Here is a 27,695-nt window from a genome sequence, read left to right as displayed (position 1 = left end):
GCAAATATCAGGGACTAAAGGGCTTTTTAATCTATCAAGGAAAGGCATAACAAGAATTAATGGCTGGAAGCTGCAAAAAATTCAAATTAGAAATAAGGCAAGCGTTTTGTAAAGTGAGAACTGCTGACCCCAGGAATGACTTTGCGAGGGAAGAGGTGGATTCCTCCCCTCCTCGGCTCTGCCAGAGCGGGTGCCTTTCCGTGAAACGCTCTTTAGCCTGATGCTGTGCTTGGTCTCCGTAGAGGTGAGGCGTAATGGCTTGTGGTGCGGCGAGGGCAGAGGACAGGAGGCTGTGAGTCATTCTGTCTTTTAACCCATTTACATCCTCTCTCCTTGACTGAGCGGGGAGGTCTGTGGATGGGGCTCACTTGCAAAAGCCTGGAGCAGGTCTCCCCACCACATGTAGGTGGTGGAGGGAGGGATTGCACCCCTGGTCTTTTCTGTTGGTTGGACTTACACATAGCAGACACAGAGGAGTCTTTTTTGCTAGTTTTCTGTGTTGATGCTCTTGCCTCTTCTTCCCAGCTGGTCCTGCAGGCTTGGAATGTCCCAGACCTCTCGGCAGGAGTCAACTGCTCCTTTGAAGACTTCACCGAGTCTGAGAGCCGCATTGAAGATGGGAAGATCTACTGCAGCTCTCCCTCTGCCAAGGACGTCATCCCCATCACCAGGGGCCGAGGTGAGCTTGTGCCCTGGGGTGGGAAGAAAGCCTGAGACAAACCTTTTTCCCCCTTGCTGTCCCACAGCCAGATGTGGAGGAGGACAGTCCTCTCGTGACAGCGATCCCTGGCCCCCAAGCAGGACCTGAGTTGGGTTCTCAGGGTGTGGGAGGAGAATGATGTTGCTGCTTATGGGGGACTGGTCCTTGCTGTCCTCCAAGCCATGGGCACAGCTACTTGCTGACACTGTAGTTAGTGGCCTGTGCACCTTTCCTGGGCTCCCTGGCCTTGTTCCCACCTATGGACCATTCCTGGGCAGATGTGCTGTAGATGGCCATGGGCTTTAGGACATTCTGCTGACCCCAGAACTGTTAAGCTCCCCTTCAGTACCACCAGTACAACCCAAGGCACCTGCCTCCATGCCAGCAGGTTGGAGTTAGCTGTGGGGGCTTAGAGCTGTACTGGGGCTCTGCTGACCTGTTTGGTGGCTGAGTGTGGGTGAATGAACAGTCTCTTTTGATTGCCAGATTTGGGGGATTTTGTTAGTTATCTGAGCTGAGTGGTGATGCCCAGCTCCCTCCTTGGGCTGAATGCTGGGCCATGCACTGTCTCCTTTCTGATGCCTTTTTCTGCCTGGGTCTCTCCCAGGGGACAAGCGAGTGGTGAAGCTCTACCTGAAATCTAAGGAGACGGGGAAGAAGTTTGCCTCTGTGGACTTTGTTTTCTACAACTGCAGCGTCCATCAGTCGTAAGTGGCCTGGGCTTTGTGAGAGTGCTCTGGGAACAGACTGGGGGAGCAATGTGAGACTGGGAGAGAGGGACCTCGACTTTGTGGGTGCTGATGTTGCAAGAGGAAAGGGCAGCTGAGTATAGTGGTGTTTGTAGTGAGAAACCTCCTCCTTTTGCCCTTGTAAACTGGGATGATGACCAGAGCACCCGCAGTTGGTTTGAGCATGTGGGAACATGTAGCATCAGGGCAGAACCTCACTTAAAAACAGGGCTTTGGGTTTGGCAAAGCTTTGGAAGAAAAAGCGAGTTTACTGCATTGCAGACTGTAGCAATCCATGTGACCGAAAATGCCAAGCATCTTGTTATTCCTGGAAACAGTTAATAGGAGTGACTTGGAGATGCAAAAGGAGAAGCCTGTGTTTTCCTGCGGGTACCTGCTTCCCAGGCTTGCTGGAGAGCAAGCTGGAAAGTTACAGCAACATGGGGTGGAACATGCTGCATGTCCTGAGGTGTTTACCCAAGAATTTCCTAACTGGAAGTAATTGTGAATTTGCTTTTTTTGTCAGACTGCCTTGAAATCTACTCCATATAGGGGTTTTTAGGCAGTTTGAGATATGCATCTGATAAAATAGAGGAGGTGTGGGTTATTGATGTGTTGTCCAAGCAGGGTGTCTGAAGCCTCTAACAGCGAGCTCCTGATGAGGAGCTGTGGACAGTGAGCTTGAGTGGTGGGGAGATGGCTCTGCTGTGGAAACGTCGGAGAAGTTGCTGGGGTGTGTTTGGGCAAAGAATTTGGAGCTCAAGAATGCGAGCCATTTCATTACCCTGACAGAAACTTCCCATGGATGGTGGCGCTCCGGTTGATCAGTAATTATAGATAAGCAAATGCAGAGCGATTTCTTTTGGACGGCTGTTTGCAAAGTGTCTAGGCTGGCTCGGGGGGCTCTGCTGTAAATGGCTCCTCCAAAGCCAGTTCGGCAAACGAGCTGGGTTTTCCTCTTTGATCAGGGAAAAGCGGGTGAGATGCAGGCACCCCGGCTGGGTACCTGCAGTGAGCTCCGAGGGGGGTGCGAGGGAGAGCCCCCGCAAACCCAGTGCATCGCAGGGATTTCTGCCCTGCCCGCTCTTTGCACAGGGAGCAGGTCTTAGCTCCTGGGAGCGCTGTGCCGGCGAGGGAGGAGAGAGTTTGCAAACTTGACTTTCTTCCTCACCTTGACTCCCGAGATGAGCTTTGTCTCCCTTCACGTCGTATGGTTTCAATAACATTAGCTCAGCTTTGGCTCGGGCTGGCTGCATGTCATTATTTTGCAAATCAAAAAGCAGATGTGACTTTTATTTTTCTAAATGAAAGAAAGAAGACTTTTAAGTACAAATGGCATCAGATTCGGTCCAATCGGGGCTCCAGCATTTTGGTCCAGTGGGAAGAGGTGGTGAGGGAATTGGCATTTTATTTTATGTGCCTGACACAGGAGGGGAAGAAAAAAAACCACCCCGCCAAACAAACCTACAACAAAGAGCCCTGACTGATTTATTACTGCGTTGATGTTTAATTTTGGATGCATTATTTAAAAAGGCTAATTATGGATGCATTAATATTTATGGGCCCCGGTTGGAGCTGATAGAAAAGTCCATGTTCTAGGCTGGTGAACATTATTATTATTTTCTTTACGTCAAGAATTTTAGGGTTTGGAGGCAGTTTTAACTATGTGACCTGCAGTCAAGTCATAGCCAAAGAGCATGACAATACCTAGGATGATGCAATACTTTTAAATACCATTTGCAGACAGGCGTCTTTAATGGATCTCTTCGGAGTTAATAGCCTTTCAGATCCAGGTTTCATATTTTGTGGAGGAAAATCTATACGTCAGCCTGATAAATTCTGTATTAGGAAGAATATGCTTTTCCACGAGGCTAATGTTTTTCCTGTGGAGATCTCTGATCATCATGCATTATGTTTTCTTTTTATATTTGGGCGGCTTTGCTTAGGTTGGGAGCCAGAGCCCTGCATATTGAATCATTTCTTAGCTGAGGACGAAATGTTTAGGTGGGATTTTTCAGATGGCTATGGAGAGGCTGGCGGATTATAAGGCAGCTCTTTGCTCGTGTAAGCTGGGGTAGCTCCAGGGAAGCCAACACAACTCCACTGTGTACAGAGGGGAGGGTCTGACCCTTCTTATTTTCAGCAGATGCCTGGAAAGGCATCAGCAAATCATGCTGCTTAAAGGCCTTTTGCCGGCTGTGGGGCTGATCCTGCTGCTGTGCGAGCATCCCATCTCTATTGTTTCTCACCACCCTCCAAAACTCTTCTTCCCGGGTGTTTTCAAGGACTGCTGGAACCAGCCTGGTCCAGGGAGGGGTTGCAAAAGGGAAGATATGTCTAATCCCTTCTCTTACAGGGAAGGAGGGGTAGAGAGGAGGTTGTGCTGCCCGTGTATTTGGCTTGTGACGGTCAAGGCTGAGGGGATGCCTTTGAGGTGGAGCCCTGTTGCTGTCCTGTCTGTTATTGCAGGGCTTTATAGCGTCACCTGGTGTGACAGGATTGTCCCTATCACAGCAGACTGGCATTGCTGCCTCCTGGGGTGCTTCTCCATCCAGGGCCCTGGGACCCCTGGTCTGTGACTCGCACCCTCTCTGGGGCTCCATTCTTTGCTCCGGCAGGGTCACCTGGCAAGCTTCTGGGGGTCCCAGCTTGGTGTACTGTACCCCGGCAGCCTCAGGGCTCCTGTAGGGCTCTGGCAGGCGTTTCCAGTCGGTGGCATCTTTTGGGCATCTTGCTTGTGAAGGTTTGTGTATCAGGCGGGGGACGTTTCTGGCTGAGCTGCGAGAGATACATTGAGCGGGGGAGTGGAAACCTGGAGGTCGATGCAGAAAAATGGGTCACTTGCAAAGGGAAACATGGGTGGCTGAGGGCTGCTGCCAGCCCACGGAGTGGGGGAACAGGGCTGCCCATGCAGGCTCAGCTCCTGGCCACAGGCTGTGATTCTTGCGGTGAAGGACAGGATGAAAAACCCCATGGCAGGGGCTGGGGTGGTTCCCTTGGGGGTTTCCTATGGGGCACCGATCAAGCGCAGGCATTTAAAGACCGCTCGGCGCCTTTGATCGTCTAATGAATCAGCCCGTGTCCAGCGCGTGCGCGGGCAGATGTCGAGGTCGTCTTTGTCAGCGTTAAACTCCCTCTTCAAAGCATTCATGGGGAAATGAGTCCCCTTTCAAGATAAAGACGTAACACCAGGCTCCCTGCCTGCCTCCGGCAGAGTCTGCGTTTGCTGGCAAGGTGGGCGAGTGGGAAATCCTCCCGGAAAGCCAGCAAGCAATTCCAGGGAATACGAAGATCTATTTCTTCCCCCTATATTTGTGCTTGCTCTCTGGGTTTCTCCTCTGGAAAGTGGTCCGTAATTCCTGTTGTGGTTTGGCTTTTTGGAGAGGGGGAAGATCACAGATCGGCAGGTCTGATGCTGAGTGGGGATCTGAGCAGCCTGGAAACCTGTGGTGGTGCATGCCCATGCTGTCTCCTATCTGGGAGGTGGTCATGATGGTACCAGCCTCGTGGTTGTGCCTGGCTGTAGTGATGGCTGTGACACCCGGGTCCCATCAGTGGCGGGGTGTTGAATTTCTGAGGCTGGAGCAAGGGGCACACTTGCCAAGCAGCTCTAGCTCCTCCTGGCCAGAGAGATGTGGCTCTGCCATCGCCCTGTCCCACAGGTCAGGCTTTCTCTGTAAGCCTCCCATCAAGTAAATGGGGCTTTAATGCATAGCCCCAGGGGCTGGGAGCAGGGCTGGGCTGCTCTGGCGGCTGAGGCACCTGGTAGCACCCGTGGGCCGATGCCAGCCCTCATGCCACTGGGCTTCTCGCTGCAGCCCTTCTGGCTGGCCATGTCCTGGGCTGCCCGCACACAGCATGGCTGCTTCTCCACTGGCCCAGCACTGCTTGGTTCCAGATGCTTACAGATGCTTTCTTTTCGAAGACGGACAGATGGCTGCAAGCAGCAGAGTGAGCGTATCTGAGTTAGCACGGCTGAGCTGCGAGGCAGTAACAGATCCCTGTGTACTCCTGGGCTGGGGCAGGTGGAAAATCCTGTAGGATAGCCCCAGAGACCACTCAGGATAACCTGGTTTATGTCACATTTGTTGTGAAGGAGGAGGGTTGGTGCAGCCTGGTGTTGTGTTTCAGCGAAGGGAGGCGGCTGAAGGTGTTTCAAATAAAGTGCATGTTTCTGGCCATCTTAAAAATCAGGGCCTGATTCTGCATCCTCCAGCCAGCATGATGGTGGATGCCCTGGACTACCCTGCAGCGGGTCTGCGTGCCCAACCCCTACCCTGAGAGTAAGGCCCTTGGCAAAACCCAGTAGGGATGGGAAAGCATCGTGCTGGCAGGAAAGGAAGGGCAGAGATGGACTGAGATGGGCAGGGATGGAGGGAGGCGAGAGCTGATCTTCCACCCTGTGGCTCTCCCGGCTTTGGGTCTGGGCACCAGTCAGGGCTGCCCATAGGTCTGTGTAGAGTTTTGGGGGGCACTGATCGTCTGTTCCTGCTGCTCTTCAGGATTTCTGCCCCTCCCTGGGGCAGAGAGATTGATATAAAGCCCAAAGCACTGCCATTCAGCCCCTCACCCCTGACAGCTGCTGCTCCAGATGCAGGCTACGCCGGAGCTGAATATTCGCTAAGGATGCATCCTGCTTGCCAAGAGGAGGTCTGAGGAAGCAGTTGGGGGGCTCGCTGTGCTGTGCGTGCGCAGATGCTGTTGCCATCAGCACCGTGTTTATAATTTCCCTTCTCAGTGGACCTTCCCTGCTCTGCTCTTGGTGCTGTTGAACTTGCCCTTGTCCCTCCTCCCTGCCCTTTGCTCCATGTCCCTCCTCCAGGACCGCGCTGCTCCATGGAAATAGCCTCAGTATGTCTGCACATGTGCGATGCTTGCATCCCCTGTCCCTCTCGTGTTTGCTTCTCAGACTTATCTCACCCTGTGGATGCTGGTTTTGTTTTCTGCCTTCCCTGCTCAGTGCTCTGAGGAGCTCTGGACTCCTTTTGGGGTGGAGATCAGAGAAAGGAGTGAGCTCGTCCCCCGTGCACGGCGTGCCTGGGGCTGGGAACGCAGGAAGGAGAGTGAGCAAGGAACCCGGATCTGGTGTCGCTGGCTTCCCATGCGTCCCATGAGCTGTGGCATTCCTTTGATCCGGTGTGGAGACAGCTGCGACCTCGCCGTGGCGGCCGGAGGTGCCCGTGCGCCCCACGAGGAGCCGGTCCCTGAAGCCCTGGGCTCATCCTGCAGTGGTGCTTGTGGTCCTGCACCCACCCCAGAGCTGTGCCCAGCACCGAGCTGCCCCTCCGCTGTCCTGCCACCCTCTCTGCACCGTTGCTGTTCTGCAGCTGTCAGGTGTTTCCCCAGCGTGGCCTCAGCAAGTTTAGGACTGGTTTGGAAAGTGGAGGGGAGCTGTGTCGGGGGCAAGCGTGGAGGTTGTGGGGAGGCTCTGGCTTTGCCCCTGGGTTACTTGGAGGTGGGCAGAGCTGCCCTGCTGCCTCTGGGGCTGCCTGCTCTTTCTGGAGGAGGTTGCAGGCAGGCAGCGAGCCTGGACTGGTTTTGAGATGGGGCACTTTTTGCACAGAGTGATCCTGAAATGCGGCTCTGAGGTTGGTGCCACTCCCCTTGCACAAGGACGTTGGGAGGGAAGGGGGCACTGCCGGCAGGTCTGACCCCCTTCCCCCTGCCCAGCCTGGCCTTCTCTGCCTGGCCCCGGCAGGGCTTAGGGGGAGGCAGATGGGGAGTAAGCTGCGGGTCCGTGTCTGCACTGCACCCCCAGCCTCGGTTTTCTGCCTGGCGGGGCTTCTCGTGCTCCCGGCACGCTTCGGGGAGGGGGGGGACACTTCAACACATGAAGGAGAGCCTCCCTCTAATTATCAGGAGTGATGAAAGCCTCTTAGGCAAGAAGTGATGAGGGAAGAGTGCCTGACCGTGGGAAGGAGAGAGACGGCACAGATGGCATCATGCTGCCGAGCAACCTGCTCCTGCGCCAGGAACAGACAGCAGCGACACACGGACACGCGGGAATATGGCCCCGGCCACGCCGCCCAGCCTGACCTGCAGCTGGGAGCCCTGCCTCAGCTCCTGCCCCGGGTTTTGGGCAGCCTTGCAGGGGGCTGGGGTGGTCAAATGGACATGCCGAGGCCGGCAGGACCGAGGCAGGCTGGAAATGGGGTTTCACTCTGTTACCAGCACCCAGGCGCTGACTTGCTTGCCACTTTACAGAGTCTTTGGCCAGCCGGGGGGTGCAGACCCTGTTGGCTCTAAATGCAGCAGAGACGCTGTGGAGAGATGTGTGGTGGTGAGTGCTCTTACGGTGGTGTTTGATGTCCTTATGGCAGATGGAGAACCTCGGCAGAAGGGAGAGTGTGAAAACCATCTCCGGGGATGGGGCTTTAGAAGTGGCTCGGTTTAGTTAGAAGCAGCCGGGAGGGCTGAGGCAGGAGGCGGGGAACCATGCATCTCAGGGTGTACATGGAGGATAACTGGAGATACTTTAGGTCCCTTTGGCAAGTGGAGACCAGCTGGGACCTGCAGTAGTTAAATAGCAAAGGACACCCTCAGGTGAGGAGGGTTCTGAAATAGCCAAGGTTTGGCTTTGACCCTGAAGAGCTGCAGAGCGGAGCTGCAGCTCTGGGGGCTGGGGTGCCCAGGGTGGGGATATACTGGGTGCTTCACCCAGCTGCTTTGAGGTGCCTTGCAAGGTGGTGGAGAGGGGACTGGGGTCTCTCTTTTCAGGGAGACCTTGAAAGACCTGGTGGCTGGAAAATCTCTCCTTTGTGGAGGGCCCGTTTCATGGGAGGGTTAGTGGTTTTGCCCCAGCTCGTGGCTTGCAACTGTTTGGACCATGCTTCTCGCTTAAATGACCTCTCTGTGATTGCTCTACTTCCATAAGGATTAACCCCTGCTTTCCCTGCTCCGCCACCTCTGCGTCTCGGATTTGCCTGCCCATGGAAGGGCAGGAACAGGGAGGGCAGGAGCGGTCCTTTTGCTTTGTTTGTGTCCCCTGCTCCCCCCACCCTCTGCACCTCCCTCCTTCAAAGCAACCAGAGATAGGAGGCTACGGCTCTGCTTTTAAGTTGAATCTCTGCAGCTGAAATAAAATTGCATATATTTGCATAAGGAGCATCTCAATTAGCATATTTGTGGGTAAAGCTAAAAGGGCTGTTCATTTGGAAGTGAAAATGTGAGCGAAACATGGAAATGACTTCCAGCCCCCTTTGCAAGCAGCTTAATTAAATATTTCCTTAGAGTGTGCGCATGGATTTGGGAAGCTCTTGCTGTATATGTAATGGTGTGTGAAGCCCCGGGGCGGGCAGGGAGCGGTGGCCCTGCGAAGCCCTAGGAGCGCCTTTGCACCCTGTGCTGCCTGCTGCCGTGCCTCCCTCCTGCGCCATCCCCACACCTCCAAAGTGACAAGTCTGCTGGAGCGCGAGGGATTCGGCGTGCCGGGCCCTGTCACCCAAGGATCCCTCTCTTCACGAAGGTTTTCTTTCTGCCACCTTGCGCGGCGATGCTGAGTTTTCCCCATCCTTTCCCAGGGGGTAGAGGCAGAGAGGTAGCATGTGATTTAGGAGCGGGATCAGGCTGGGCAGGGCTGCCTGCCTCCTGCCAGAGCTGTGTTCAGGAGAAGATCCTGCCTTTGTTTAAATTTAATTGCTTTGGGCCTGATCCTGTTTGTGCTCGGATCAGTGAGAGCAGGTATGAGCCTTCTAGGGAGAAAAATGGTGCTGCTGTGCTGCTTTTTTTTTTGTTTTGTTTTGTTTTTTAAACCAGGCTGATTCTTTTTCTTGCCTTCGAGCTTATGCTTCAGCAGCTCTCCCGTCTCCTCCTCGGGAGGGCACCTTGGACTGCACGGGACATGCCTGGTGCAGACCTGCCCCGGGAAGGCTGGCCGCATTAATGCGGGACCTCACTGCTGCCCAGGACGGTGTGGCAGGGAGCACTCGGCTCCTTCCACACCCAGAGGGTGAGGGTGCCGAAAGCTGCCCTGTGGCCGGGAGCTCCGTGGGATCCCCTGTGCTTGCAGACAGGGATGCCTCATGGTGCTTGGAAGGGTGTGCTTTTGGGGGGGTGGTGGTGTTAGCAAGGGGACAGGCTGTTGGGGTGCTGCTTGTGTGGATGGTTGCACAAGGAGGGGACTCTTTATGTCCCCTCCTGCGTGGAGAAGAGGCACCAGGGCTCTTTCCTTTGGGAAGGAGGGGTGCAGAGCAGAGCATGGGGCTCCTGGCATCCTCGGGTGCCCCCACCATCCCCAGACACCCGAGTGCATTCCTTGGGAGAGGCGGGCAGGCGGATCCCACCGCACAAAGAGCCTGGAGAGGAGGCTGGGGAGAGACGAGCGACGGAAACGTGGTGGGCTGGAGGGAGGGGGTGGAAGCGCACACGCACGCACGCGCGGCCAGGGAGGGCTGGGGCCGAGGGAGGGGGTCACACACAACCTATTGTGAGCGGCTGAAAGGCACTACAGTCCCGAAATGTTAATCTGACCCAACCTTTTGCCGGTTATAATTTTCCTCTCAATGAGCGTGCATTAATCTGGCCCTTTCTCCCCTGTTTCCCCATGGTGCAGAGCCCTTGTTCTGCTGCCTCTTGCTAAAATCGCCTTTCAGCGAACCCAAATAAAGCTCCCAAAGTCTGGGGCTCGGCCCCGCCCCAGGAGCAGGGCAGGCAGGGTCAGCTTGGCCAGCGGAGGAGGGAGCATGGCTGGCCGGGGCACAAGCCCTGTGGTACTGGAAAGGCCGTTTCTCCTCCCTCTGCCATGGGCAAAGCCCAGGGGTGCAGAACATGCAGGCATATCCCCTCCCAGCCTGCTGGCACACAGCCCTCTCCCCACGCGTGAGGGGTTGGAGATACAGGATCACTCATGGATGCTGTCCTACAGAAGCATCTCGAGATGTGCCCCAGCGGGCCCTGCCTCGCTGCCCTAATGCTGCCTGCTTCTCTCTCTCCGCAGCTGCCTGTCCTGTGTGAACGGCTCCTTCCCCTGCCACTGGTGCAAGTACCGCCACATCTGCACCCACAACGCCGCCGACTGCTCTTTCCTGGAGGGACGTGTCAAGCTCTCCGAGGTAAGGCGATGCAAGCCAGCTCCCCTCTCTTGTCATCATGACCCTCTGCCCTAGGGGGAAGGGTTTAGAAGAGGGCAAATTGCTTTGGAAACCTTTCCCACCAGTTGCCAGGGATGCTGGGGCTGCCTGGGAAGCAGTGAGGGAGGAGTGGGAAGCGCTGCCGGGACTGCGTGCTGGTGGGGAGAGGATGTGTCGGCTGAGGAGTGTCTCTGTGGAGAGGCTGCTTGGGAAGCCGGGTGCAGCTGAGAGCACTTTAGGCTGAATGAAGGGAAAAACAAAGGCAGAGACGCTAAAGCATTTACCTTTGATGTTTTTGAAGGGAGCAAGCTTGAACTGTCATTGCAGAACAACTTGTTTTCAGAGAGGGGAAGGTTGAAATCCGTAAAACAAACCATTTCACTGCACCTCACGCCTTCTTCATCTCAAATGCTTTGCTGAGAAACATGTTCTTTTGCGGGGGTTTATCCTGCACAGCATCCATGCCACCCACCGGAGAAACCTGTCACTGGCAGGGTGCTCGCAGGAGGTCCCGGCATCCCCAGCTTGTGGTGGCATCGCTGGCTGTTTGGTTTTGGGACTGGAGGCCTGGCCAGCAACCACTGGCCCTACATTAAGTGCTGATTTGGTTCCAGAAGGGAGAGTTTTGGGGAGAAGAGTTTCTCCCCTGCCCCTCTCCTGGAAGGGGGCTCTGGTTGAGCTAACCTGGGTTTCCAGTTGCCTGCGCAGGGGTCCAGTGGGAAGGATCCTGCTGCCTGATGGTTGCTGCTGGGAGCAAAGCCATGTGCTGTCCTCACGGGAATGCCTCAAATGGATGTTGTCCTGGAGAAAGCGTTTGCCCAAATCATCTTGGATAAAGTTTGATCTCTGAGCTCGTATCCCACCAGACTCCTAGGCCAGGACTGGTCCCCAGGAGCAGAGGTGAACAAGAAAGGCTTGTCTCCACTTCACAAACCATGTGTGAAGGCAAGTGGCTGAGATGTCCCTCAAGGCCTTTGCTGTCCTGGCTGGCACTGAGAGGAAGTCTGCATCTGCACCTCCCTGCTTGGGAGGAGCAGGGAATCTCCATGGCCTGTCATTTGTGTCTTCTGAGGTCTGCCTTCATCCTCGGTGAGGATCTGTGTGCTCCTGGGTGTCCTAGATCAGGGCTGTTGTCCTCCCTGTGTTCTGCTTCTGTGCTGGGCCGGGAGCATGTGTAGAGTCAGACGGATCCATCTGCATCCAAGATGCCCCAATTAATTTTTTTCCTCTTCCTCCCATCTGCCTTTCTCATCCCATCCAGATGGGAGAGATGGACTCTTACTCAATGTCAATTATTGCCCAGCCACCAGCAGCACCATTGCTCTTGTGCTGGGGATGGCATGGATGGAGTAGCATCTTCCTGTGCACTGGGGCTGAGCCCTGCACTGCATGGCTTCCGTGCTCCCTTGGGGTGGGTTGACCATGGCTGGATGCTGGGTGCCCACCGTGCCGCTCTGTAGAGTTTTCCTGTGGAAAACCAGAATGCCTGGTCCTGCTGCCTCTCCCAGAGGACCTACTGTGTCTCTGGGGGAACATTTGGGCTTTGCAACCTGCAAAGAGAGCTGCTTGGTTCTCATACTTGGGTGCAGTTTGGAGCTTCGGTGGACTTCAGGAGCAGATGGACTTGCAGAAGATGATGGTGTCCCTGCACAGGGCTGTGCTGGGCTCTCGTTGTGATCCTTATTCTGGGCGTGGAGCTGAGTGATGCTACCTCTCAGCCAAGTGCATCGGGACAGCTGGAAAAGCCCAACCATCGCTCCTGTGTGTGGGCAGGCAGGGTTGGTGCTTGCCATTTCTGCACAGCAACAGGCGAGCGCCAGAAATGAGACTCTGTTCGTCAAACAGCTCCTCCTGCCCCCGCTCTGCCGACAAGCATGCAGCTGCCTGGGCTATGCTATGGCCCTGCCGCCAGTGCTCCATGCCTCTCAGGTGGCACAGTGGTGGCTTTCCACCAAACGGCCAAACTCCGGGCTCTGGCACCATCCCTCACCTCCCTGGAGGTATCATCCAAGTGCCAGGGAGGTTGCACCGTGCTCGTGGATACTTGAGCGTCTGATGATGCATGAGCCAGAACAAGCCCAGCCCAGCAGCCCCACACGAAGGGGCATTCAATAATACAAAAAGATGAGAAAAAGCTGTTTTCTCTCAGCTTGTGTCCTGAAGAAATCCAGCGAGGGATTGGTCTGTCCCAGGCATCCCAGAAGCCTGCTCTTGAGGTCACATTTCCAGCCAGCCCTGGCATTGCTTCTGCAAATGTCGTGTCCAGACCACTGGAGCCTGGCGGCTTTCATCTGCCCGTTCACCTCACTGAGGGCATGGGGGAGGCTGCTGGGCTTCTCCCCCTTCCTTGCCAGGTGAAACCAAAAGCCTCTGGCTCTGCCCCTCAGGGGTGTTATCTCTGGGATGCGTGCAGCTCTCCCGTGGACCAGCTGCTTGGGAACTCGTGTCGCTCCTGAGCACAGGTAGGCTGTTCCCCGGCAGACCTTTTTGGCCACACTGGGACCTGGAGCGGTGCCTGGCTTGAGGTTTGGAGTGCCTGGCTCAGCTTGTTTGCACATCTGTGTGGCCTCAGCAGTTCCCGTCAGGAATGGCGAGGCACCCTCAGACCAGCCGCTGCTGTGGGCTTTGCGTCCCGGCTGGGATGAGACATCCCATCCCCATCTCCAGCTGGTCCCCGTCCCCTCACTGTGGCAGATGAGGGGGACTCAGTGCCAGCCCATGGCACCGCTGGAGAAGCGAATGGTGGACATCCAGCCCCATGCCCTCTGTGGGAGGATGCCTAAGTAGGAGGGTTTTTTTAAGCAGGATTTGGCCTGTCTGTGTTGGTTGGAGTGTGGTGGGCACTGGTCAGGAGAGGCAGGGACAGGGGTTAACAGCAGCGCTCAACTCCGTCTCTGACTCTTCCCACGGGTGGTTCACCACAGTTTCCTGGATGGCAAAGCAGCTGTCTTGTAGGAAAATGCAAAGAGCGACTCACGGCACTCTGCCTCGGGTGTGCTGGGGGTGTTTGCCTGGATTTCTGGCAGGTGGTGGGGCAGGAATGGGCCGTGGGTAGGAGCCACCACTCTTGTGCCTGGGAATAGCAGCAGCAGGAAGGATGTCCCTGCCCACTGGCTGCGGTGGCTTTGAGCCCTGGGCTCTGGAGATTGCCCTCCTCTGTGGCTTGCTCCAGGGTTCAGGGGTGGAGAAGGGGTGATGAAGCAGCCCAGGCTGCTGTTTGCTTGTCCCTGCTTGCGGTGCCCAGCAGTGGCCGTGGGGTGATGGGTGATGGATGCTGGATTCTCCCAACCCAAAAAGCTGCTCTCCTGCGACAGTACCTGCTGCCTGCTGATGCAGAGCTGCCACGGAGGGTGAAGGGGTCCTGGCCTGCAGGGACCAAGCATGTTGATTCAGTCTAAGCAGGTGCAGCTCGTGTTTGTTCTTCATTCCCCCACCAGTGGGAATGGCTGAGGACTTGGTGAGGGGCACCCAAAAGCCAGAGTCAAGCCCAGCAGCAGGCTGCCTTCATCCCCATCTTTGCTGATGGAACGGCCTGCAGCTGGAGCTGGGAGCTGCCAGAGAAACCCAAACCGCAGCATTTGCAGGGTGACTCTAAAGTTCTTACCTCTCCAAGCAAACCTGCACACCCATGACACGTTCTCATCCAGCTAGAAAAACAGTTTTAATGGCGAAACTCTGAGTTGTGCAATGTTTGGGAATGTGCGTGCTGGGGTCTTGCTTTTCTGCTTCTCCCGTCCCTTTGTAGCTCCCTGCTCCTGGGAGCCGTGGCTCTGCCGGGGTGGGCTGTTTTCTGCTGGACAGGGAGCTCCGTGGGCTGTGCAGAGCATTCCCAAGGGTTGTAAGTGGCGGGCAGTGCCAGAGTGAGTTTTGTCAGCAGCTGGAATTGCTTATAGGGGAAATGAGTTGTCCCAGTGCCCCCACCCCTGTGGGCACCCCGGGTGCCCACCAGCACCAGGTGCTTCCTGTTTGGGCACGGGCTGACATTTTTGCTGGATGAGACACTTCTGCTGGCAGATGCGGAGCATGTGACGTCGCAGGGGGACTTGGCTCAAACCACGAGTCAGCAAAACAAGCCCGCCTGCTCGCCCGCTGGCGCAGGGAGAGGGATGCACATGCTCCCCGGGCGCTGGTATTGCGAGCACCCCTGGTGAGCCCAGCTGGGGTGGCATGGACTTACCCACTGCCCTGGCTGGGCTGGCAGCAATAATTACGGAAAAATGAGTGTTGGAGAGTGGGTGGGGAACTAATCCTTGCTGAGTGTGTGTGTGCCCTGTGGGGAAGCTGTGTGCCACCCGCGGGGTCCCCCTGCAATGTGGAGGGGGATCAAACAGGCAGGGAGACGTCTCCATCCGTCAGCACTTCTGAGCTGGTCCTGAGCCGGTGGGGAGTGACTGCCTGGCAGCGGGCATGTGGGGTCTCCCCGCTGTGAGCCCCAAGCTGTTTGTGAAAGGGGGGGCAACTTCATCCCTGCTTTGCAGAGGGGCAGCCGGGATGGGGAGCGGGGCAGTGGCAGAGCAGTGCTGGCCCAGGGGCGCCAGACTGTCCCAGCCCTGTCACTATCTCCCCTTTGGGGCTGGCACCGCTGTTCCTCTCTGCTTTCATTTTGTTCAGCATGTTTTGCACATAAATGGTTCCTTTCCTTAAAAATTGCGCTTTTGGGGAACACAGGCTTGTGAAGAACAGGAAACTTAAAAGTAAAGCAAGCTGGGGTTTTCAGTATTTGCTAAACGAAACAATTTTGTGTTCATTTCTCTGCATTGTTTGAAAGTTAGATTAATCCTGCCAGCTGAGATAAAGCCCAGTGCTGGGCAGGGTCCAGCCCGGCTCACTGCAGGGCAGCGGGGGGCAGTGGGTCAGCATTGGCCACGTGTGGCTCTGGATGGCCTTGGGGCGAGAACTGTCCCCACCCGTGCTGTGGCCCTCAGCAGCCTCGTGAGAGCAGGAGGGCGGGCGCATCCACCCCTGGTGCTGCGGCTGCCGTTCCTGCTTTCGGAGCAGCTTGTTTCAGCACACGTTATTCCCCCTTGACGTTATTTCAAGCTGACGCTTCCAGGAGTTGCTGCCGTAAGTGCGAGACCTCCGCCAGGCTCGGCAAGGCTGGCGTGGGATTACATCAGGCTGTTGTTGCCGAAGTGGCACCCGCCGGGGCCGCGGAGCTGTTTTGCTGCCTGAGCTCATTTATTTTTGCTCCCTCCCTCTCCCCTGTGCTTTGCACACAAGGCTCACCGGCTCCCCTGGAGAGCGGCTGGGAGCCCACAGCTATTAAAAGTCGAGGGCTTTGCCCTCCCAACAGCTCCTTCCCCGGGGAGCATGGGGGGGTGGCAGGGTGGTGCTGAGCCCCTTTTCCTTGCCTTCCTCCCTGGCTTGGACTCACCAGCATCCCCTGGCCAGAGGCGTTGTCTTCTGGTCAGCTTGCAGCCAGGCTGGTTGGGGTGATGCTGCTTCAAGCTGGCCGCAGAGAGAAGCAGCAGCAAAATTGGCTGCAGAGCAGGCTCTCTGCAACGCTGCAGAAGCACATTGCAGTGTTAAAGGGAAAAAAGGCTTTTCTGTCCATTCGTGAAGGAAAGGGGATGGAGGCTGTAAGGGGAACAGGAGGGCTGAGAGGGTAGCCTGACAATGCACAGCCCAGTGGGCGTTAACTCTGAAGCCTACTGACTGCAACGATGACATTAAAGCCCATCTTGTTACCAGTCATTTCACCCAAACATGTGCTGCTGTCGCAGTGCCAGGTTGAAGGTCCCATAGCGGAATCCTCTCCCCACCTCCCACCTGCATCAACCCAGGCTGTGGAAAACACTGCCCTGCTGCCACATTCCTCTGTGCTCTCCTCTTCTGTCTTCAGGGCTTTGGGCAAAGCAGCCATGAGATGCTGGTTTGGGGTTGCCTACATGTAAGGATTTACTCAAGTGTGTGCTCAGGGTGGTATTTTCGCAGCATGTTGCCCAGCCTGCCAGCCAAGGGGATGCTGGGGGAGGCCGCATGGTGTTCCCCTCTCATCGGCTGCCCCTTGTTCCCCTTGCAGGACTGCCCCCAGATCCTACCCTCCACCCAGATCTACATCCCCGTGGGTGTGGTGAAACCCATCACCCTGACGGCCAAGAACCTGCCCCAGCCGCAGTCCGGCCAGCGCAACTACGAGTGCATCTTCCACATCCCCGGCAGCACCACCCGTGTCACCGCCCTGCGCTTCAACAGCACCAGCATCCAGTGCCAGAACACCTCGGTGAGTGCGTGGCTCGCCTCGGCATGTGCTTCATTTGCAGGCTGCTCGTCTCTGCCCTGCCCCAGGACCTTCCCATCTCGTTCATGGCCAGGTTTGCTCTCCCGCGGGCAGGTAATGGGGTTTCTGGTGCTCAAGGGGTGCGGCGTGGGCTCCCCCCTGCTTCCCCCAGGAGCACAGGGAGACTGCTGCCCGTCGTCATTCTGGATAGGATCAATGCCAGAGCCCCCCTGGGGGGAGCTGCCAGGCTTTAGGAGCGCTTCCAAGGAAATTGGCTTTGGAAAGCTGAAGAAAGTTGCCTGGGCTGGAGCCAGCTGGCCCGGACGTGCCGGAGCCTTGCCTCCCCCCCTCCCTCTGCCTGCTCTTGCTTCCCCCTGACACCAAGCCATCCCCCTTTACAGGCGAGATTGAGCTAACACCTTCTCCATGTCCTGTTGCTCACACCGTGCCTGCCAGCCCCAAGAGCGCTTCCCTCCTCCCCTGCAGCCCTTGCCTGTGCCCGGCTCCGGCCGGCAGCTACCTCATCCCCCTGCCTGCCCTCCGTCCCAGCCCTGCTGCTGCATCACTCCCTGCCTCTCTGTCCTTGCTCCCGGCAATTTTGTCACTTAAGCTCTCTCCTGCAGGCAGCTCTGCCTGCTCTGCCCTTGCTGGTTGCCTTATCCCTAAGCGAGGGGGTGTTTTGTGGCCCCTCAGTGAGCTGTGTGCGTGCCCCTTGCTGTGCAGCAATCCTGTGCGGAGAGCACCAAGCCTATGAGCAAACCCACCCGGGGTGTTAATAGGCCCCCCAGGAGCCGACGTTGCTCAGCTCCTCGGCTGCCCTGCTGGGCTCTGCACTGACCTGCTCTCATCTGCATGGAGCCGGCTCTTCCCTTTTCCCTCTTATTTAATCCTTTTAAAATTTGTTTTCCATCACTCACACTGTGAAAGCTCATTTCCAGCCTAACACCAGCTCCGATCCCTGCTCCCTTTTCCTTTGGTGGCACGAGTGACATTTAGAGGCTGTTGAAGATGAGCCCTGGCTCCCTCCCTCCTCCTGTGCTCCCGGAGCTGTGGAGCCTTTGGGCAGGGGGAGCATCCTGAATTGCTGCCTCCTGCCCTGGGCGGCAGTGCTGGGGAGATGCCGTGCTGCCGGGGCTCTTTCTTGGTGACACACAGTTTGCAAGGAGCAGAAATGCTCCCTGTGCTGAGCTGGTGGCTGGAAGTGTTGGTGGTGGGTCTGTGCTTGGCCTGGAGGTGAATGCAGGCAGCGGCACAAAGTGCAGGCTCCTGGGAGGCGCAGGACCAGAGCAGTGCCTGCAGGGCTCTGCTGCAAGAAGCCATTAGTGAGGCAGCTTAAGCAAAGGTTTGTCGTCTTGCTGCTGCGTTCGGGGAAGAAAAGAAGCCAGGTGGAGCGCTGCCCAGAGGAGCTGGCGTGGCTGCTGTCCCTGGTGTTGATCATGACCTTCACCAGGGCTTTACCACCTGGATCTGACCCAGGCTTGCCGGTCACCTGCATGGCTCAGTGTTAGTGCTTTGAGGGGAGTATGATGGATGTGCGTGCAAAGAGACATCTCCCTTTGCTGAGGTCTCATTGCTGCTGGCAGCCAAGCTTGGCTGCTGTGTCTCCATTGCAGCCACATGGGAGGTTTCTTGGGGGTCAGCTGAGGAACCCTTGTCCCAGCAGGAGGCTGGTTACACCAGGTACCTGCTTGGTTGTCTGAGGGCTGTCCTGCAATGTGCCTGTGCCTGGCCCCACTGCTGAAGCACGTGTGGCTAGAAATGGGCTGGAGAAACCATTGCCCTGTTGCAAAGGGTGGAAGAAATTGTCTCAAAGAAAGAGCACAGCCTATGGGGACCCTGGCTGGGTGCAGGAGCTGTGTGAGTGCCCGGGAGCCAAAACCACTTCTGCCTGGGGCGTGGGAAGTCTCGTGGGGCCCTGCCCTTGCCTGGCCAGAGCCCCTTGGCCAGCCCAGCCTCCTGCCAGGTCTCCTCTGCCTGCAGCTGGCGGAGCCGGCAGCTCCCTTTTGCCCGATTCTTTAGCATGCAGTTTGGCTTAGCTCATTCAAAAGCAGTTTGGGACGGTGTGTGCTGCAGGATGCTCCCTACAGAGAAGCAGCATGGCTGCATGGTGCTGGCAGTGGTAGTCCGATGGCTCCTGCGGGGTCCTGGGGGAGAGGTGCCTGTGCCAGAGTGGAGCCTTTACCTTACTCTCTTTGGAGAGGGGATCTGAATCATTTGGACTCCTTTCTCCCATTAAGATTCAAGCCGGGCAGGAGGGAGAGGCAGAAGCAAAAACCACTGCCTGTGTTTCCCAAGGGGTGCTGTGGCTGCCAGCACTGGTATCACAAGTTGCATGGCCTCTGCAGCTCTTCTGCAAAGGGATGGGACAGCTTGAGGTGTGCCTGCTCACCGTATGGTCCCCATGCAGAAGTGGCTGACACCTTCTCCTGGGCTGATAGTGGTGGATATTTGACCTGAAAATTGCCAGGGATGCCTGGAAAGCAAGGCAAATCAGCTGGAGAGCGCGCGGGGGGTGTTGCGGGCTGTGTGGGTGTGGGAGCAGGCGGCAGCAGCTCCCTGGGGCTGCAGTCTCGGGCGGGAGACTTGGCTTTCAGGGGCAGCGTGACTTCACAGAAGGAAGGAGAGAGTTTTGGCTTGAAAGAAGCTGTCTTGCTTTCAGGGTCTGCTCACCTGCTTTAATGTTTGAGGGCATTTAGCCAGGCTGCTTTATGGCACGGGGGATTCAGATTCACGCTCCTGTGATGCTTGCCTCCTCCCCGTCTTTTTTTGCAGTCCATCTGGCTGGTCGATAGCACTTCAGGCTCCCACGCAGTCACCCACCCATGACCCGCTGGGTTCTGCCGTTGTGATTCATCCTTTGGGTTAGGATTTTGGGTCTTGCCTGGTGTGGAGGGCACTGGTGAGTGGAAAAATAAGGAAAGGATGACATCCTCCCAGCCAGCAAGTGAGGAATGCATGTCCTCGCCTCGGGAAGGCATTTAAGCACACTTTGTTTCCAGGAGTTCAATGTGATCTAAACAAGAGGTTAATTACTCTGTGGAATTAGGGATGCTTTCCTGAATGGAGGGTGAATGGAAGGGATAATAAGTCAAGCCCGCTTAAAACTCTTTGTCTTTTGTTTATTTTTAGTGCTTGTCAAACTCCAATGACTTGTTACCACTTTGAAGAAAAGGCATCTCGGTTAAATATTCAGCAGTCCATTCATTAAGGTTTGAGTGTCGACTATAAACATAATTTGAGACACCCAATAGATCTTCAGCAAACTCAAGGGAGACCAGGCCTGGTGTTCCCCACGCATCCCAGGGCAAAAAGCAAGCAGAGAGAACGCTTTTCTGCCTCCTCGCTTCGGTCTCTTTCTGCTCTTCAAAGGGAAAGCAACCCTAAAGGTTTTCCACATGCATTCTAAAGCAGCAAGAAGGAAAGACAAGCCTAACTAAGAAAACAAATTCTATGCCAGTAAACTAGTTTTTTGCTAATTGGTTACTTTAAATCTTCTGGAGGCAGACATTTCCAGGCTTACTCCTTGCAGCGGAGGACGGAGAAGTGGTCACCTGTCTCTTAATGTGTGTGGACAACACTACTGAGTGTCATTTTCCAGGTGTCCCTGCCTTCGCCCATTCTTTCCCATCTGCTATCCCTAAATGGGGCTTATCCTTCCAATTGCTGCAAAAAATAAACACTTTTGCTGTTGGAAAGTACCACAGTCCCGAATCTGCACTACTGCTTGAATACTAGACTTCATCCGATTTAGTCCTGGCCTTGGCAAAATGACTACAGGTATTTCTCACTGCCAAGGGTTTGGCCTTTTCTCTCCAGAATGTTCCTATTAAGGCTGAAATAGCCCCAGAGCTTTTTTAAATGTAAAAATAGGAAGAACCCCTGATCTCCTTTCACGAGCATTTGAGTTTGTCATCTCAGCACTTTAAATTAAGCCTCACGCCTCAATTATTTCCCTTTCCTTTTAATCAAAGCCCCGCGTGGTGAGGAGCAGCTGTGTCACCTCCCTGGTTCCCTTTTGGCTCCTTCCTTGCCAATCCCCCTGTCACGGGCAGCCCAAGCTGCCTGCCTGTTTCAGTTGTGGCTCTGGAGGTTGCTCCCCTCTGGCCAGGCTTGGGTTGGGATCTTCATCCAGGAGCGGCTTATTCCCATGGCAAAGCGACATGGGTGCAGAGTGAGCTGGGCTGGCAGGGTGGGCACGTGAGTGGTACCCAGCGCGGATGCTGAGGCCAGGGTGCCCACCCCCAGGTGTGGATGCTGGGAAGGCAGGCAAGACCTGGTAGATTTACGTTTTCTGGGTATTTTTTTATTGCAACGGAGCCTAGGTGTTGCTCTGACATATTCCCAGGGTCTTGGGTTCTCACAGCCTGCCAAATTTCAGGCAGGATGAATCCAGGCAAAGAAGCTTGTGCGTGATGGGGGAGGAAAGGAGGAGATTTATGTGAAAAGAGCAAAAGGAGATCCAGAATCAGAGGCTAAGCGTTACCATCAAGTTGTGCTGTTGTGTGGATGACGGTATTTTACTGGGCCTAGGGTGTATTTATAGAGGAACATAAATCATACACACATGCCCTGTTCCGAGTGCCGTGTACCTCCAGTATATGTATCTCTAATTAACCAGCCATGGAGAGGGAAACAGGATTGGAGACCACAACCCCAGCACCGTTCACCAACAAAGCCGTGCTCTCCGTCCTAGCGGTGCCTACATTTATCTTTCCTGCAGCAGTGTTTAAAGTGAAAAGGGAGTATCAGGAGAGTTTGATAGGATCCAATTAAATTCCAGCAGATAAAATAATGATGAATTGCAGTTGAGCCCTGGCGAGACGCGATGTACATTACTGCCGTCCCCGTAGTGCGGGGAAGGAGTTGAGGTCATCAACTACAGAAAAATAGGACACAGCTGCAGCCCAAGCGCTCCTCCAGAAATGCAGCCCAGGGGGATGGTGCATGTGAGAGGGAGGGGGGTTGCAACGGAAATTTGGATGTGTGGGCTTGTTCACAGCGGGCGGAGGAGCAGCCCCTCTGCTGCCTTCCTTGAGGAGCGGGATCCCTCCATGCCTTCACCTGCTGGCTTAATGTGGTTGTGGCTGGAGTGTGATTGATGCCCTGCAGCAAGGGGTGTGATGACTGTGGGGCCGCCCTGCCTCATCTGGGCAGGGAAGGGCTAGTGCCTTTGGCTAGTTGGCACGGTGCTTGCAGGAGCATTCCGAAGCGCTTCTCAGTGCAATCCGCCCCCAGATTTGGGGTGGCCCCTCGCTGACTGCAGCTCTGTCCCCTGGGATTGCGGCTCCCTGCAGGCACTGCCCTGGAGTGCTGAATCCCTCGCCCCAAGGGGAGCTGGGCGGCTCTCGGTGCCCATCGCTGCCTGCGGGCCAGTGAGCAGTGGGCTTGCTAGAACCAAATGTGAGATCTTCAGGGGAGGGGGCACCCCCAGCCCTTGCAGTGTGCCAGGCCGGTGGGCGTCCCCCCATGGGGGCATGGGGTGGGTGTGAGAATCAGAGCCCTGAGAAGCACACGAGGTTGTTGGCTGTTGCTTGGGAAGATGTCTGAGATCAGTTTTGGGTGAAGAGCCTTGAGAAAGGCTTGGCGAGGAGTCCTCTTGCCTGAACCACATCCCTGCAGAAGATGACCTTGCTGGGAATAGCTGCATCCAGGTCGGTGAGGCTGGCACGTCCTCCGTCGGTCCTTCCACGCTGACCTTGTAGGCTCTTCCAGAGAGGGACAGAAAGGCTGGCTGGGTTAGGTAAGGTGCCAAGAAGCTCACGTCTCTGTTGCTGACTCACTTGATGATGTCTTTTCTCCCGTCCCCTTCTGTGGGCCATGCTGCGCGAGCACCCTTGTCTCCTCTGGGTGCCGTTGGTTTGCTCTCGGGGCTGTGCTTATTGTTTTTTGCTCCCAGAGCAAACATCCCTTTCCCATAACTTGTCCTTGCAGCAGCCGCTGTGCTGCATCATCCTTCGGCACAGCCGGGGGGTCCCGAGAGCCTTTGCAAAGCCCAAAGGTGGTCTCCTAGCAGGGAGACTCTCTCACAGCCACCCTGGCCTCCTGTCCCCTCCCATGGCTCATCCCAGATCGCTGCCAGCCACAGCAATTGATTAACTGGGAAGTTAATAACAGTTAAGTGTTTAATGGATGTTTAGCACTGTGTTAGCCAGAAGCGGGGAGGAGCCAGTGTGATGGGACCTGCTGGCTGCCTGTGGGCTCTTGCCTGGATCCCGTGGGATGTACAGACTTGTGAGTACCCCCCCTGCCTGATCTGCGCCAGTTGTTGGGGCTTTCAGGGCTGGAAAGCAGCTGCTGCTTTGCTTTTGCTGCCTCCCTGGCTGTGGCTGTGCCCGTGGGTGGAGAGGGCACCTTCCTGCCCACGTTACAGCAAGAGCAGCTGCAGGGAGGTCTTTAGAAAATGTCCTTCAAAATAAGAGGTGCTTTGGAAATTAGAGAGGGATCTGAGGGATCTTGGCGTCCCAGGAGGCTGAGCCCTGAGCCCCTGCAGCTCCTGCCTGCATGCAGCCAAGCTGCTGCTTCAGCTCTGGCATCCTACAGGGACCAGTAATGGCATCTAAGCTGCAGGCCTGCTGCCCATCTCTGTAGAGCAGGTGAGACCCTGCTGATGGACACACTGAGGACACATTTTTCACTGTTAACCCGCATTCCCTTGGTGATCCCACACCACGAACGCCAGCCAGGACCAAAACTCCCGCTCCTACCTGCTGCTTCCCTCCACACTCCGGGCGGCCGAAGCAGTGACCCGCCATCTGCTCCAGCTCCATGCCGTGGCAAATTCAGCATCCTGAGCATGGTGGGGGAAGTCCTGTACTTTCCCAGAGGGATGGGACACCCTCTCTTGTGCATGTGCTGTCTCAGGGCTGGTGCACGAAGAGTTAATGCTCTCCCTCCCTCTCCCCCTATTCTTCTTCCTCCAACACACCTCCCAGAAGAACTAATTTCCAAAAGCAGCCGGGGCAGAGAGATGCAAATAAGTGTTTTGGACAGCTGCAGGCTGGATGCCTTCCCGAGATGCCAGGGCCCCAAATGAGACATGTCAGAGTACAAATTGAAAATGCCAATTTCACTTACGCTGCCACGTGGCTCGTCACAGCTAAATTCTGCTCCGGTGCCGCCGCCCTCCCTCCTGCTGCCGGGGGATGGTCTCTGCCTGCTGCTGTGGGTCCAGCCAGCTCCTCAGCGTGGTCCTGTCGGGGATGTCCTCGGGGGGGGAGGGAAAGGTGACCAGATCTGGACTCCCAGCCTGGTTTTGGCTTCATCCTCCCAGGTCTGGTGGTAGGGATGTTGCTGAGTGAGGCCCTGGTTGTAGATGATGCGTGGTGGAGATGTGGCTGAAGGTCCCCTGAGCAAACACTGCAAGAGGTGCCGTGTCTGAGAGGCTGCATGGTGCGGGGTGATGGGGCTCTTCCTATAGAGGGGAGATGGTAGTGGAACTACTGGGTGCTCAAGAAAGGGTTGAGCTTGCAACTGGATGTCTCATGCCTTACAACTGCTGCATGCGGTTGATCAGCAGCAGCCTTCCTCCCCAGGCAGAGCTGTGTTTTGGGGTTTTCCAGCCTGCGTTTGGGTGGGGTAGCCCCTGGACATAGGACCACTAGCCAAAAGCTGTGGAGGTGTAACCGAGGACGAGGCTTGGCCTCTCATTTGCACCTTGTAGGGTTGATGGAGGGGTGTGTTGCCATAGCCATGTCTCACATCGGGTTCCTGCCCTGTTTTGGTGCCATGTCTGATGGTCTGACTGTACCTGGTGATGCTGCCCGGTTGGGAGAGACTCAGCACAGGAGGGGCCAGCTTTGATGGTGAGGCAAGAAGGACATCTCTTGCTTCTGGCAGCCACCTGGGCATGTTGGCTTCTCCTGTGGGCCATGTCCCTGCCCCCTGTGGAGGGGGTCGAGCAGAGCCGGCCCACTTGGAGTGGTCCCTGGCGCTGGTAGGGACAAATGTGCTGTGTGGGGCAGCAGCTGGGGCAGTGCTGGAGGAGGTGCTGAGGCCAACTGCCCCAGGTATGGCAGTGGGGCTGTGAAAGCTGATGCTCGGGCTGGCTGGAGGTGGTGGCGGGGCTGTGGCCAGCCCGTGGCCGGGTGAGCCGCTCTGGGCGCGTCCGCCGCTCCCTAACAAACTCCAGCAACCCATGAATCATTCATTTAATCTCTCCTGACACGCCTGTCATTTTCTCGGGCGAGGAGCGGGGAATCTCTTGCTGAAGGAGGTCATTAGCTGTCAGGGATGGTTCCGACTGCCTTCCTGCCTCCGTATCGATTAAACCTCTCTGCCTGTGTGCAGGGGCTGTGCAGGGAATATTGATGGGGCTGCCGGGGCTGGGGCTTGGGTTTCAAGGCAGGGGAGGGGGATTTGGCTGGGGAGGAGGTGCTGGCTGGGCTGGAAGGGGCAACGTCTGTGGGTACGTCTGGGACAGCAGTGGGTGCTGAATGTTTGGGGTACCCTGGAGCGGGGGTGTGTGGGGGGATCCCCCCCATATCACCTTCCTACCTGGGAGCTGGGGGGATTGGGGTGGTGATGCCAGTTCTGGAGAGTGGTACAGCCAATGGCCAAGCACGGCATGGGGCTGGGAGTGGGGTGGCTGGGGTGCAGTGCGGAGGCGCCACTGGGCAGGGGGATACTCTCTCAAGACCTTTCTGAGGGCTGGCATGGCACCAGGCTGGCACCTGGCTCTGTCCCACCTGGGCGACATGGCCATGGCTTCATGGCATTCTGTTGTGGGTGATGGGGCTGGAGGAGACCAGAGAGGACATCCTCACAATGGGTGTTGGGGGTGGCTCTACCAAATCTGCTCCTGTCATGTGCCCAGCCTGTCCTCCTTGAGCTTCACTAGTGATGAGCGTGATCCCAAACGTGATCCCAAACTTCTGCTTGAGCGTTCCTGGAGCGGGAAGGACATGGGGGAAGGCTTGGGTGCCTGGTGGGGAGAGGTATGTGTGTGCTGCGGAGACATCCTCTGTTTCCTCCTTTCCCAGCAGCAGCAACTTCAGACCTTTGGGTTAATGGGGCTTGGATCTATTTAGAAACCCTCTATTTTGCTTACTTATCTTTTTTTTGCCAGTCCAGCCTACTGGTTTGCATGTGTTGTGTCTGATGCTTTGACCAGTGGCTGTTAGACCTGTCTGTTCCTAGCTGGCGAGTCTGAACCAGGCCCCCATCCCTCTCCTCTGGGCTGGTAGGAAACATCCACGTCACGGGGTTGTATGGCTCTCCGTGTCCCTCACCGGGGCGTTCTGCCTCGGATTAATGGGCTCTGCCTCCTTCTGTCCCCTCCTACAGTATTTCTACGAAGGAAACGACATCAGCGACCTGCCGGTCAACTTGTCCGTGGTCTGGAACGGGAACTTCGTCATTGACAACCCCCAGAACATCCAGGGTGAGTGAGGGATGGGAGGTGGGTGGGAAAGCAGCCTGGTGCCCCCTGCAGCCCCCAGCTCACCCCTCTCCCCAGCCCTGACCACAGTTTGTGCTGGTGCCTTGGCAGAGGGAGCAATGCTCTGGCTGTATTGATCAGATGGGTTTCTAAACTAGAGGCTTTTCTCCAAGCAGCTTTGGGAGAAAGTCCAAAGCTCTGCCTTGGTGTTGAGTGCAGGGTGCTGGTGCCTCCTGCCCATGGGGTTTTGTCCCCCTGGGAGCTGGTGGCTTGCATGCAGCGGGAGCGGGCAAGAGCAGGTGCCCTTCTCCCAAAACCGCTGTGCCTGTGGGATGGGGGGCCATGCTGATCCTCACGCTCCTTCTGCCATTGCAGCCCACCTGTACAAGTGCTCGGCCCTGCGGGAGAGCTGTGGTCTGTGCCTGAAGGCTGACCCGCGCTTCGAGTGTGGCTGGTGCATGCTGGAGAGGCGCTGCTCGCTGCGGCAGCACTGCCTGGCCTACGAGAGCAGCTGGATGCACGCCAGCAGTGGCAACAGCCGCTGCACCGACCCCAAGATCACCAAGGTACGCAGGGACAGACGGGCGGTGATGCCCCGTGGCGGGGACAGGGATGGAAGGTGGGGATGGGAACGGGGCTCTCTGGTGGCACCTCACAGCAGCCAAGTCTATTCGGTGTTTAGGACTGAGCATCTCCTGTTGCCACTTTCATTTCCAAGGCTAAAATCCTCTCTCCCCCACCCCCATGCACTGGGCTTTCTGGCCTGTCTCCAAGATTCCCATTGCTCCTCCTGCACACAGCCGGAGGATCCTGGGAAAACTGCAGCTCTGTGTTGCTCCTCCTCTTGTCACCATGCATGCCGGTAGTTCATCATTCCCCTTCCCTGTCAGCTTTTATGACCTTCGTTTAATAAGATTGCGTATATTAATGTTCACACTCCTGTTGGGCTGGGCTCCAAGTGTGCGAGGAGGCACTGGTGGGTATTTCTGCTGGATACCTTCTGTTTACTTGTGGCTGGCTGTGCCTCTCTGCTGTTAATTACTGGAGTCTTAGTGCAGGATCTGATATGTTTGGGTTTTGGTGTCTTATCTGATGGAAGCTGGAAATGAGAGTTGTGCCTTCCCCAGCATCGTCGCCTGCCTCTCACAGGCGTGTGCAGGGTGGCAGCCTCACAGGGAGAGGGGGGTACCCCCTCCTGTGGGCACATCCCTGCCTGCAAGAAGTACTGCCTGCAGAGAGTTGCCTGGGGCTGGTGAAGAGCTGGCAGGAGAAGGGGTCCATTCCCCAGGGGCCGCAGGGTCAAGCCCTAGAGCATGCATCCCTGTGAAGAGGTCTGCTGTTGTGTGTGGGCCTGCAGGGCTCCCCATCCCCGATGGCTTCCCACCATGCTCAGGCTGAACTTCCCAAAGCTGCACCCCTGGGGATGGTGGGAGTGGAGACTGTGGTGGCTGCGTCATGGCTGGAGTGGCCTCGCCAAAGGCTGTGCTCTGTCCTCTTGTGCTTCCATGGCCAGGGCTGCAGGCATCCACGTGCACACCGCTCACAGCAGCCTCCCAGCGGCTGGGGGTGTGCCCCCTCGGGTGCAGCACTCCCGCCCCCGAAT

The 27,695-nt window shown here is 56.4% G+C and overlaps 1 protein-coding gene across 1 annotated transcript in view; it reads left to right on the top strand.

Annotated features, from left to right (window-relative positions):
• PLXNA1 (plexin A1) overlaps positions 1 to 27,695 on the top strand; it is a 109,596-nt gene that overhangs the window by 43,287 nt on the left and 38,614 nt on the right. Inside the window, exons 6-11 of the mRNA XM_009639304.1 lie at positions 526 to 679; positions 1,308 to 1,407; positions 10,364 to 10,478; positions 16,519 to 16,719; positions 25,999 to 26,095; positions 26,468 to 26,658. Coding sequence (XP_009637599.1) covers positions 526 to 679; positions 1,308 to 1,407; positions 10,364 to 10,478; positions 16,519 to 16,719; positions 25,999 to 26,095; positions 26,468 to 26,658 — 858 coding nt within the window. The remainder of the gene's footprint in view (positions 1 to 525; positions 680 to 1,307; positions 1,408 to 10,363; positions 10,479 to 16,518; positions 16,720 to 25,998; positions 26,096 to 26,467; positions 26,659 to 27,695) is intronic.

Source organism: Egretta garzetta, unplaced genomic scaffold (assembly GCF_000687185.1).
Source record: "Egretta garzetta isolate BGI_Z169 unplaced genomic scaffold, ASM68718v1 scaffold215, whole genome shotgun sequence".
Lineage (NCBI taxonomy): Eukaryota > Metazoa > Chordata > Aves > Pelecaniformes > Ardeidae > Egretta > Egretta garzetta.
The sequence above is the reverse complement of the archived record's forward strand: the minus strand, read 5'-3'. Positions and strand labels throughout refer to the sequence as shown.